We start from the raw sequence: 13,180 nt of genomic DNA on the forward strand, positions 1-13,180 counted from the left end.
AAACCTACGTGATGCTATTTTCCTCCGTTTCGGATGAGGAAACTGAGATCCAGGGAAGCTAAATGAGTTTCCCAAGCTAGTAAATGACCAACTCAACATTAGTTATTAACATTTTAATGGAAATTTTCAAAGATGTATATAAGTAGATAAAATAACACAATGAACTCATATGTGCCCATCACATGAGCTTTAACCTGTGACCAGTCTTGTTTCAGCTGGACCTCCGGTCCACTTCTCAGGTGTGCCCAAGGTCACAAGTCGGCCCTTCCAAGGGCTCTTTTTCCTGCATTGTGTTCATGATGGGGAAGGCCAGGCAGGTGCACTGATTTGGGGGCTGCGGCGAAGAGGCTGAGTTAACTGGGACCGCAAAGCTGGGGAAGGGACCCAGGCTGTCAAAGTCTGAGGTCAGGGAGACCAGGCTGAAGCCTGCGAGGCCAGAGAGAAGGACTCAGGAGGGAGGCCTGGGCCCCCAGCAGGAAGCAGGACCCCTTTTGTGGAGCTGGCTGTCAAGGATGGGAGAGCAGGCAGCTGGGCTCTGAGTGCTTCTCCACTACCACATTGGCAGCCACCAAAATGACAGAGGGTCAGTGATGGCCTGGCCCCTGCAGGAGAGGTGTGGAGGAGTCACGAGGGGGGGGGAAGCGGGCTCGCCTACACCTCAGCCCGTGTTCTACACCCACCCCCCCCCCGAGTCCTGACTGGCACTCCCAGCACGAGGCCGAAGCAGTGCGATGAGTATGACTCTTGTGAGTTCACTGTCCCCTCTGGCCATTATGCATCAAAAGGAAAGAGACGGGTGAGGTGACCTTGGTACCCTGGGGTGTCCTCATCAGGCCCCAGGGGGCATGCCCCCGGCCCTCCAGGCTCAGCTCTTAAAGAGACTCCTGGCAGAAAGATGCCTCAGCCAAAGGCAGGTGCCAGCCCCTGTTCCCAGTCTTCTCTGATGACCCAGAACTTGTCAGTGTCCAGGAAGCCACAACCCAAGGACCACAGGACCCCAGGGTCAGGATGCATTGGACAGCTGGGGTGGAATCCGAAAGAAAAAAAGGCTGTTGAGACAAAAGGCAAAAAAAATATTTTTTTGACATAGCCAGGGACAGGACCTTGGCCCAGCTGGGGACAGAATCTTGGAAGAGCTGGGGACAGGACCTTGGCACCACTGGGGACAAAATCTTGGAATAGCTGAAAACAGAATTTTGAGACAGCTGGGAATAGAAGCTTAGGACAGCTAAGGACAGAACTGAGGGCTCTATGGCTGGGGACAGGACCTTCAGGCAGCTGGGGGCAGAATTTGGGGAGAGCCGGTAACAGAATTTTGGGACATCAGGGAATAGACCCATGGGTCAGCCGGGAGACAGTAGCTGGGGGCAGAGCGAGGCAAATCCCGAGGTGGAATCGGGAGGTGGCTGGGACGGGGGAGGCTGAACCCAAGTCACACACCACTCCCTCTCTTCGAAGCAGACAATACAGCCGCGGTGCACACGCAGCACATGGGCTTCAACCGGCAGGAACAGGACGTGTTCTTCCTGCCCATCCTGGTGGTGGACAGCGGGCCGCCCACGCTGAGCAGCACGGGGACGCTCACCATCCGCATCTGTGGCTGCGACAGCTCCGGCACCATCCAGTCCTGCAACACCACGGCCTTTGTCATGGCCGCCTCCCTCAGCCCCGGAGCCCTCATCGCCCTCCTGGTCTGTGTCCTCATCCTGATCGGTGAGTCCGCCAAAAGCCAGCCCCCCTGCCCGACTGGTCCCCATCCTTGGGCCCTGGATTTCCTTCCTGAGGTGCCCCCATGGGGGTCTCACTTGCCCTCCCCATCCTAGGAAGGGCTGGCTTGATTGATGTCCAAGTTCTAAGCTGCAGCTCCTACTAGAAGTCTCCTAAGTACAGACCAGCCCTACCACCAACTCCAGAAGATGTCAGCCCCGAGCTGAGACTAAGTTCATGCTGGCCCACCCTCTACATGGCCCAAAGTCTCTCTAATTTTTAAAAACCAAGCCTATTTTTTAAAATTCTCTCATGTCTATTGTCCTATTTTAGTCTTTATGTAGCACTTTTACTAAAAAAAAGGGTTCTTGTGAACCTCACAACCCCTCAGCCAGATGTATCATCCCCATTTTTGAGATGACAAAACTGAGGCTCAGAGTCGTTAAGTGGCTTGCAAAAGGGGACCCAGTTAATCTTCTGACTTGAAATCAGGTCTTTTCACCCTGTGTTCCCTGCTCCTTTAACTACCCCACCTGCTAGGAATCTAAACTGGGGGCAAAACTTTGGGGCAGCTGGAGTAAAATCTTAAGACACTTGGGGAGGGGGCAAAATCTACTCGGGTATCAGTTCCACCAGCAGCCAGTTGAACCCCCAAAGTGTCCCCAGGGAAGAGGTCAATTTTCAGGAGCTAAACTGGATTCAGGTGGCCACAATGCCACCTCTCACTGTTAAAGCAGAAAGGCCTCACCTCAGTCCTGACTACTGGACTTCACGGAACAGCCAGAGCTGGAGGAACTCAAGGAAGGGCCAGATGGCAGATCCCAGGTTTGCTCAGTTCCCTGGGAGATTCAGCTGCCTCCCACGCCTCGCCGCCCACCCCCGGGACCTGAAGAGGTCCTGGGCAGGCCCCTCCTAGCTGGGAGGCACCCCCTCCTCTCTGCTCCCCAGCCCATGGCTCAGAAACCCTTTTTCCAGAGGATGCACTTTACAGCGGTTTCATTTTCCGAGGCAGTGCAAACAAATTTCTGCCTAATTGCCCACAAACGAAGAAAGTGCACATCAGTGCTCTAAAGGTGACGGGCGGAATCACTGATCAGGCCTGGCACATCTGTCGCCTGCTGCCCACGCTCCCCACCATCTGCTCTCACGGGCATCCCCCTCCGCAGCTCCCGGCCTCCAGCTTCAGAAGCCGTCCATCCATCTTTCCCACTTCTCTCCTGACACCTTTCCTCCCTCCCAACCTGTCCCTGGATCCCACCTCCTTCCCTGTCATGATCCACCTTGTTAGGTCGTGAGCCAGCACCCTGCCCCATGGCCCTCACAGCTGGTTCTGGCCACTGGCCTGGCCTGAGCTGTTTGGAGCTTCAAGAAGAATCCAGTGCCTGATAGGATACCCAACACATGTCTGTCCATCCATCAACCCACCTATCCATTTAATCCTCTCATTTGCTCATCAGTTCCTAATTTATCCATCCAGTGAGTACCCCCACCCATGTGCTGAATTATTCTAGGCACTGGGATTCATCAGTGAATGAAAGAGACAAAAAGCCCTGAGTAACTGGAAAGTTGGGGTTGCCATCGCTGAGACTGGGAGACTGAGGGTGGGAAGGGGGAAAGATTATTCTTTCACATTTGGACACATTAAGTTTGCGATTCTCCTGGTCAACCCCAAGGACTTGCTGGAGAGGAAACTGGATGTACAATCTAGATTTCAGGGGAGAAGTCCAGGCTGGAGGCTGCAATATGGGAGTTGTCAGCCTCTAAATGGAATTTAAAGCCACGAGACAAGAAAAGCGACAAGAGAGGGGGTGTGGAAAAAAGACCAAGGACTGAGTCCTGGGACATCTGATGTTAAGAAGTCAGAGAGGAGAGGAGAAGAGAAGCTTGCTTATAAGGTTGAGAACGAGTTATCAGTGAGGTGGGAGGAGGAAGAGTATGCAGAGTCCTGGAAGGCAAGTGAAGAAAGCCAAAAAAATCTCATCCTTGCATCACCTAGGTCTCCGTCCAATTCTTCATTCAGTCATTCATTCAACAAGCATGGTTCTCTTGCTTACTGCATGCCAGGCACCACTCTAGGGGAACGTTCCCCAGGTCCTCGAGGGCAGTTCAGAGTGTGTATTTTGAGGTGGGGTGAGACTGACATGTTAACATGGCAGGGTCTGTGCTATGAATGAGCAGTGACTTTCAAACCTGAGCTGCCTGGGCATTACCTGCAGGCCTTATTGAAACAGACTGCTGGGCCCCACCCAGTAGATCTAGGACAGGACCTGAGAATCTGCGTTTCTAACAAGTTCCCAGGAGATGCTGATGCTGGTCCAGGGTCCGAACCAGGGTGATAGAGAGCAACCCCTCATCAGAGGAGCTTGGAGGTGATATCCTGAACCCGGCCTTAAGCTCTCAGGGAAGGGCTCCTGCAGGAGATATCTGGACCAGAGACCCAAATGGCGAATAGGGTGATCAGGGCTTCTGGAGTGGACAGAGGAGGGCAAGGGTGAAAGAGAGGTCAGGGTCAAGGACATTTCACTCCCCCCAGACCTCAGCTGCCCCATTCCCATCGCCCCCCCACCCCACCCCAGCACCCAGAGACCTCAGGGGGATGTATCTCTTCATAGAGTTAAGGATGGAGACCTCAGAGGTTGGGTCCAGCCCTCAACACCCATGAAATCTCTTAACACTGCTCTCTGTCCCCACCCCACCCCCAGTGGTGGCATAGGCTTGATTTGCACACCTCCCAAGATGGGCAGCTCACTACCTATCCAGATAGCCAGCTACGGTCTGTGAGAAAGGTACTGTTGCACAGAAATCTAGGAAATTTGCATGAGCATTTAGGCTGAGCCAGCTCTGCTGGGGAGGAGGGGAGGGGTGGTCCCCAGACTGCCCTGGGTGGGGCTCGGCCCTCACGCGCCCCCTTCTGTCTCCTGCGCAGTGCTGGTGTTGCTGATCCTCACCCTCAGGCGCCACCACAAGAGCCACCTGAGCTCGGACGAGGACGAGGACATGCGCGACAACGTCATCAAATACAACGACGAGGGGGGCGGCGAGCAGGACACCGAAGCCTACGACATGTCGGCGCTGCGAAGCCTCTACGACTTCGGCGAGCTCAAGGGCGGCGGCGACGGCAGCGGCGGCGTGGGCCCTGGCGGAGGCGCGGGGAGCCCCCCGCAGGCCCGCCTGCCTTCGGAGCGCCACTCGCTGCCGCAGGGGCCGCCGAGCCCCGAGCCGGACTTCTCGGTGTTCAGGGACTTCATCAGCCGCAAGGTGGCGCTGGCGGACGGGGACCTGTCGGTGCCGCCCTACGACGCCTTCCAGACCTACGCCTTCGAGGGCGCGGACTCGCCAGCCGCCTCGCTCAGCTCGCTGCACAGCGGCTCGTCGGGCTCCGAGCAGGACTTTGCCTATCTCAGCAGCTGGGGTCCCCGGTTCCGGCCCCTGGCCGCCCTCTACGCCGGCCACCGCCCAGAAGGCGAGGCCCTGGCCTCCTAGCCCGCCCTCCCTGCAGCCCAGGACCCAACTGGACCCCAGGACAAAGAACGTCCCCTGCTCACCCCCTTCCCCCAACCCTCCCAGGGCGGCCGGACAGGAGGGGGACCTTGTTCGGGCAGCGGACTCCCCGACGGCATCCCTCCCCTGGGGGGGCGGGGAGGGTTGGGCAGCTTTTGCCCAGAAGTGCAGGAATTATGACCAGCATCATTAAAACTGCAGCGAGAACGGGCACTGCGTGGCTCTGGGGTTAGACAGGAAGAGAGGGTGGCGTGGATCCCTCCTGGCTAAGGGGAGAAGCTGGGGGGAGGACGCTGCAGAAGTGCCCCCCCAGGAATGCCCCATCAGAGTTAAGAGGAAAGAAGGGCTGTTCATTTACTAAGCGCCTACTGTGTGCTGGGCCTGTACAAAGACCATCTTAGTCATCACACAAACCTCGAGGTGGGGCCCTGCAGGTAACAGTTGGAGAAAGGCACCCAGAGAAGTGGCTGGGACCTGTCCAAGGACACCTTGCCAGTGTACCGTGGAGCCACAGCACTTACTGGCTACCTGGCCTTGGGCAAGTTACCTCTCTTCTCTGGGCCTGTTTCCTCCTGTGTCAAATGAGGCAAATAGCAGAACCTACCTCGAAGAGTCTTGAGGATTAAAAGGCTTCATATGTGTCAAGTGGTTGGGACAGTGCCTGGCACATAGTAGGTGTTCAATAAATGTTAGCCTTTGATACTGTTATTATCTTTGTCGTTATTAGAAGCCCAGCGTGTCTGCCTCGCAGATCTGAGCTCTCTCCGCCTTTTCCCAACATCTCCAAGGAAATAGAAAACCTGACTGTTGGTGTTGCTCCTGCTCTGAGTCGGGGATAGGGACGTTCCCAGAAATTGGAGAGCCTTCCGGTGTCTCAGGCGACACTGGAATAGGACACCTGGCAGGCGTGCCAAGAGAGGACAAGGTGGGCAGCTCCAGGACTTGGATGAAGTGGGAGGGTTGATGGGAGATGGAAGGGTCAGAAGCCACTGAGTGTGATGGGGACCTTATCTGTTTGTTCTGGGAACCCAGCAGTTTCCCCATCCATAGACCCAAGTTAAGAACCCCCGGGCTAAGTCACCTCTAAGAGCCAACGGCTCTGAAACCATTTGATTATAAGATATAGGTTATTTGTCCTCCTGCCCCACACCCAAGTGATTAATTCATTCTACATTGATTGGCTGTGAATTCCAGCTCCTGCTAGGTGGGCATCCTTCATCAAGGTTCTCAACTGCTGAAGCCTCAGTTTCCTCATCTGTAAAATGGGGTTAATGATTGCCCCTACCTTAAAGGATGTTAAGAGGCTTAAAGGGGATAAAGAATGTTAAGCTCTGATCCCAGTGCCTTCCTGCCACATTGAAAGTGCTCAATAAATAAATGCTCATTTGCCTTATTCTTTTACCCTCCCAGGGAGCATTCATTCATTCCCTCCACATTTACCAAGGTCCAGTGTGACAGATCCGGAGTTAGTCATTATGTCCTGAGTGCCTTGCCTGTGTTATCTCACCTAAGTTAGATACTGTCAGCCCCAGTTCACAGGTGAGGAAACTGAGGTTCAGAAACTAGTAACCTGTGCAAGGTTACACAGAACATGAGTAGTTCTGCCTTCCAGTAACTTCCAACCTGGGTGGGGGCAGGAGGCAGGGGACCAGAAGCAGCCAATAACAATGCACTGGGTAAGAGTTGTAGCAGAATTAACAGAAAAAGATCCTGGAAACACCGAAGAAAGATTGAATAATTTTCAGAGGAGGTGACTCCAACTGAATCTTGAAGAATGAGTATGAGAGGTACGAGATGGCCAAGCAAGCAAGACATTCCAGGCAGAAAGAAGAAGAGCATCCTCAAAGGCTGGGGGCAGGGGGGCAGCAGGAAGCATGTGGCAGCTTCAGGAGTGGCGTGTGGGCCCCAGAGCTGGACCACTGGGAGGAGGAATAGTGAGATGTGAGCAGGGAAGGCTGGTTGGAGGCGGGTTGCGAAAAGACCTTTAAGGCCAGGCTAAGAAAGGATGCTTTGTTCAACTTGACCATGTCTCCTAAAGTCCACTGAGGGATAGGGGGTTAGTGTGGTTAGCCCAAGTGGGGACATATCAATACCCTCATCCATATAGGAGTCTTAACCCACGGTTCCTGTAGCTCATGAGATGAATGGGTATTGTAATTTGGGGACCACGGGGGCGATGTGTGATCCCCTCTCTCACCCGTGTGTGCCAGCTCTCATGTACAGAATCCCAACTATTCTCAGGTTGGTTATTGCCATCTCCATTGTAGAGAGGGAAACTGAGACCCAGACCCAGAGGAGTAAAGTGATGGGCTCAAGGTCACCCAGCTGGTAGGGGACAGAGCTGGGAAAACACAGGACCTCTGATACCAAGTCTCTGTTCCTTCCACATATGACCGTTGCCTTGACAGACTCTGACCCTGCTGAGAGGGAGATTACAGGCAGGTTATGTGTCCAGAGGGACGAACAAATACAGAGTCACAAAAACCCCTGAACATCTTGTCCAAACCCCATACATGGGGAATGACTTTCTCAAGGTCACACAGGGTTAAAGAGCTTACAGAAATAAAAAACATTATTCATCCAGAGTCACCTTCTGAGCCTCTGGCTCTTCCGTTTTCCAGCTGTGTGACTTCGGACAAGTGTTTTACCCTCTCTGTGCCTCCGTTTTCTTATCCAAAAAGTGCACCCACTAGAACACCTACTCCATAGGGTTGCAGCGAAGATAAAATGCAGAAATAACCACTGACACTTACCAAGCATTTCCCACACGCCAGGCACTGCTCTAAGCACTTCACGTGAATTAACTCTTTTAATCCCTCACCAGCCCAGTGAGGTAACTCTCATTTTATAGGTCAGAAAGTGAGGCACAGAGAGGTTAAGTAACTTGCCAAGATCAAACAGCTAATAAGTGGAGATGCCAAGATTTAATGGGAGCGCTCTGGCCCCCAGAACCTACACCATCTGCAGCACTCACAGTGCCTGGCACACAGGAAGCATTGGGCATGTGGCCTGGGAGTATCTGATGCCCCCGTCTGTGCCCTGGGAGAACTTCACTCACCGTCACATTCTACAGCCTGTGGGAATCCTCAGGCCTCCCCGTGATTTCTGCTAATACTGGGGTGGGGATGGAGGGATAGATCACGTTCCCTTAATCCCCTCTGCTTCCAGCTCCTGCACCTGCATTTGCCTTCTCCACTGGGCCCTGAGCCAACCCAGGAGTGAAATACGTGAGTCCGGCCCCTTCTCTGGGTTCCACAAGGTGTCCACTAATGCCAAGCATTTCGTGAGCTTTGTACACTTTTCTGATGGTTTGGGGTCACAGACAAGGGCCTGGTTGTGGCATACACAGCCTTTAACCGTCGCCCTCATTGGTTGCCACCAATATCCCCTACGAGCTCCATTTCCTCTCCCTGTGTTATGCAGAGAGCACAGCCACCCCAGCTCCAGGCTCTAACTGGGCACACCCGACTCTATCACGGAGCTCAGAAAACAAAGGGCCTTCCCTTTTCCCATGTCTGCCCCCCTTTCAAGGCATCTAAGAAAATGAAAAGAAAAAAATTTCCCTTTTATCGTCATCATCTCCGTCACTGTCGTCAGCACAGGATAAAAGAGCAGTCAGGGTCATGAGCAAGAATTGATATATAATTGGCCAAGAGTTTTAGAACCAGGGATATTAATGACAATGACAATGATGGTAATGAGGCTGACGAGAGCACCTGTACATGGCGCTTGCTGCATGCCAGGCACTGTTCCAAGCCCTGTATGTAATTATCACGAATACAGGTAAAACCCTTGGAGGGTGGACTCTTTGTTTACTGCGTTTAGCGCTTTATTTAAGTGGCCTTGTTTAATTTTAAACAGGTACGTCATTAGCCCCGTTTTATAGATGAGGAACCCAGGGCTCACAGTTGGGGAGGGGCTAGCTCTGGGATACAGGGCTTATAAGGGCCGGGACCGTTTCGCACGCACCCCACCACGATTCTGAGCAGAACCAGGACAGCTCGGATTCTGAGTGCAGTTTCTGGGAGAGTGTGGGGCGGGGAGAGAAGCAGGTGGTGAGAAGGGGAGGCACTTGAGACAGATGGCAGAGCTGGGCAGCAAGGTGGAGTCCAAGCCCGGGTCTGCGTCACTGGTATGCCCCAAGCTGTGTGTGTCTGCACGTGGATGTGGGCACGCACCGGAGAAGTGGGAAGGCAGCGCCGAGCACACAGGTCAAGAACTAACCTCCCACCTCCTGCTTCAGGCGGCTCGGAGAGCTGGCTGCTGTCGTGGGGGCGGCTAAGCGCTGCATCTGTCAGCCAGCCGTCATGACTGCCCACCCCCGGGTCACGAATCAGCAGCTCCACTTACCTCCTGCCAGCCAGCGCTCTCAGGCCAGCTCTGTCACTGGCCGCTGAGCCTCTAGAAAATGTAACCCTGTCAGCCCTCACTCAGAGGCAAGAGGGTTCACGCTTCAGTGCGTGCACAAGGGGGGATGAGCACGCCCACATACTCATGCCAGCACACGACGCAGGCACGTGTGTACCTTCAGACATGTTGCTAGCTGGGGGTGCATTGCAGGCACACGCATGCTCGCAGCCATGCACATAGAGCATACCCCTGCAGGTCTGCAAATGTGGTCACGTGCCTGCACTCCATGCACGTACTAGAGGCACACTCTCACGTATGCACTGACACTTGTACACAAAATTTGTCCACAGCCTTCCATAGCTGTGTTCTCTTACATGCACGTACATGTGTGTCCACTGTTACCCTTCCAGGAGCCAACACATTTCCTCATTCAGGCATGCACACATACACATTCATGAACATATGCGTATCTCCAGACACTCCCAGGCAGGTACATGGTACACATATGCGTATCCCCTCACATGTGCCTGGTCACATGAACTCGTAGCTCCATGCGTGCATTCATAATGCAAATGCGCATTTGTATGCTTGCACAGGAAAGCATGCGTACATAGCCTCGGGAACTGTTGGTTACAATCTAAATTCAACTGCATGATGCCCGGAGATGTGTATGCACGTGTGAGCACGTAGGTCTGTGTGTACATAATATACACGATCACTCACAAGCATCTAAACACACAGGCATTCTCCAGCAAGCGCTTGGATCTACACCAAGGACACACACACATGCAATGGTATATACCCCCGCACGTCTGCCTGCCTACATGTGTGTACCTCCACTTTCACACCACCTGTCCTCAGGTACCTAACCACCTCTGTTCACACGCACCTTCAGGCTGGCCCACCGTGGTTCACCCACGGCCATGCCACATGTGCCTAACTCCACACCCAAGCATGCACACAGACAGACACGTGCCTCCGAAGCCCGTCTCCCACACGTGTGTGGGGTCAGAGCCCTGGCACGTGGGAGCACACACACCCCCTCTGGGAAGCAGCATGTCCCAGCCCCAGATTGTCAGGTGTGCTGGGGACAGCAGGAAGGGTGCCCACTCACAGAAATCGCCACTCACGCAGAACTGCATCTGCCGCAAACTTCTCATCTGCTGTGCAAACGATGATTAAATGTTATTGTGCAAGAGAAAACGGCAAGGAGGGATTCATTAGCTTTATTGTCAGAAAGGACTCCATGGGCTCCAGCTCCCATCTCCAAGGCTGGCTTAACCCCCTGTGTGCTGGGGACATTGCGTTCCGACGTGGGCTTGTGGAAAATGAAGGCCCCGGAGACAGAGATCCCAGCGTTGGGCCCACATGAGCCAGCTGGGTGCAGAGAGCATTGGGAGGGAGTCATGAGTCCAGGTAGCCGCTGCAAACTTGCCCCTCATTTGCTAGGTAGCCTTGGTCTTGTCGTTTCATTTATCAAATAATTTCTCCCCCCTACCACGTCCCAGGAATGCAGAGATACAGAGGCCATGGTCCCTCCTGGATGCATGAGGCTTCTCAGATAGAGAAGGGCATTCCGGGCTGATGAAACAACTTAAGCAAAGACTTGAAGCCTGGGAGACATGGTAGTAGTGCCAGGCTTGTCCAGGAAACACTGGGCCTGGACAGGTCAGTTGGAGGACAGATTGTAAAGGGCCCAGTAAACCCTTCCAAAGAGCTTGGGCCTTTTCCCAAGAACAATGGAGAACCATGAAAGGTGTATGGAAAGGGTTGACAGATAAACTACAGGGTGCCCAGTTGTATCTGAATTTCAGATAAATAACAAATAGTTGTCTTAGTATTAGTATGTCCTAAGTATTACACAGGCCATGCTTATAATAAAACATGTACCATTGTTTATCTGAAATTCACATTTAACTGGGAATCCTGTCTTTTTATTTGCCAAATCTGTCAACACTGTGTATGGATTTGCATTTTAGAAGGATCGCCCTAGCTTGCTCTGTCCAGGGTAGATTAGAGGGTGAGAGAAGAGAACGAAACCAGTGAAGAGATGAGGAGCTCACATTCTCACCTTCTTCTTTAATCAGAAAACCCCCAATTTTCAGCTGGGCACATGGCCCTCTATCACAAGGACCACATTTCCCCGTCTCCGTCACAACTATGTACTGCATGGACTGAGTCATAGTCAACACAATCTAAGCAGAATTGTTAAGTGGCAGCTTCTGGGAACACCTCCTTAAAAGACTGTTGACCCATGTCTTTAGCCTCTTTTTCCTGCTCCTTTCTCCTTTCTGCTAGCTGAACATAGCTGAGATGGCTAGCACTCAAGCAGCCACCTTGGGCCGTGAGGACACACTGACCCTATGGATGCCAAACAGTGAACTAGAAGGAGACCCGGTTCCTTTTAACCTCATGGAGCCACTATACCAACCCTGAACTGCCCACATCCACACTTGGTTCGTTTACATGAGAGAGAAAAAAACTTCCAACTTGCTGAAGTTACTGTTATTTTAGTTTTCCGTCCCAAGCAGCCAAGCTTGATTCTAAGCTGATACAAGAAGCTAATACAGGAATCTCAGAGAGAGAAGTTGAGGCTTAAACTGGGTCAGCAACAGTGGATTTGAGAAGTATTTAAGAGGAAGACCCAGCGGGAATCGGCGTTTGACTGGATGTAGGGATGGAGGGTAGAACAGGTCAAAGGCTTCAGGCTTGAGTGACAAGGACAGAGAAGCTAGTAATGGAGCAGGGAACCCGGGAGATGCCTTGGATCAGGGATCACGGAAAGTCAGTTTGGCTTGGGACATGTTGAGTTTGAGGGGCCTGCAGGCCATGTGCTCAAGATGTGGAAATTCAGGGCTGGAGCTCAGGCAAGAGGAGGGGCTAACAAGAGCTCTGCTGTCACCCTCGTCTGCAGAACCGCTCAAGTCGTAAGAGCAGGAGAGGGTAGAGTGATCAGAGGATCAAGAGTGAACTCTGAGGAAGCATCAGAGGCAGGTGGAGGGAGAGGAGTCACTGGGACATCAGTTCCTCCAGCTGTAAAATGGGAGCAGGTGAGAGGGATGACCTAACAGGTTCCAAAGTCCCTTCCTGATCTAACATTCAAGAATTAAGGTGTCGGGACTTCCCTGGTGGCACAGTGGTTAGGAGTCTGCCTGCCAATGTGGGGGACATGGGTTCGAGCCCTGGCCCGGGAGGATCCCACATGCTGTGGAGCAGCTAAGCCCCTTGTGCCACAATTGCTGAGCAACCCCCGCTCGCCACAACTAGAGAAAGCCCGCACACAGCAACAAAGACCCAATGCAGCCAAAAATAAATAAATTAAAATAAATTTTAAAAAAACAGAATTAAGGTGTCGTCTTAGACCACTTATTTCTCCTCCCTTTGATTCAGTTTCCCCTTTGGAAAATGGGGCTAAAAATAGTACCTACCTCATGGGGTTGTTTGGAGGACCAAGTGACCCAGACCAGCGCCTAGCTCAGCCCTGGTACGAGCAGGACACAGACGCGGGGGCTTGGCGTGGGTGAAGGAGCGGTGGGGATGAGTCCTCTTTCCCACTCCAAGCCGAGAAAGAGGCTGAAAGCCTGGGGCCCCTCGCTGAGACCTTCAGTGGGCACCTGCTGTA

At 53.1% G+C, this 13,180-nt stretch overlaps 1 protein-coding gene across 2 annotated transcripts in view; it reads left to right on the forward strand.

Moving 5' to 3' along the window:
- The window catches only part of CDH22 (cadherin 22), a 70,563-nt gene extending 65,217 nt beyond the window's left edge, over positions 1–5,346 (forward strand). The window contains exons 10-11 of one of the 2 annotated variants that reach the window (XM_082431158.1): positions 1,459–1,713; positions 4,634–5,346. In XM_082431158.1, coding sequence (XP_082287284.1) covers positions 1,459–1,713; positions 4,634–5,190 — 812 coding nt within the window. In that variant the 3' untranslated portion in view covers positions 5,191–5,346. The remainder of the gene's footprint in view (positions 1–1,458; positions 1,714–4,633) is intronic. The other variant, XM_082431157.1, reaches the window with a different exon arrangement.
- The last annotated feature ends 7,834 nt before the right edge of the window (positions 5,347–13,180 follow it).

Source organism: Balaenoptera physalus, assembly GCF_965194825.1.
Source record: "Balaenoptera physalus genome assembly, chromosome: 16".
Lineage (NCBI taxonomy): Eukaryota > Metazoa > Chordata > Mammalia > Artiodactyla > Balaenopteridae > Balaenoptera > Balaenoptera physalus.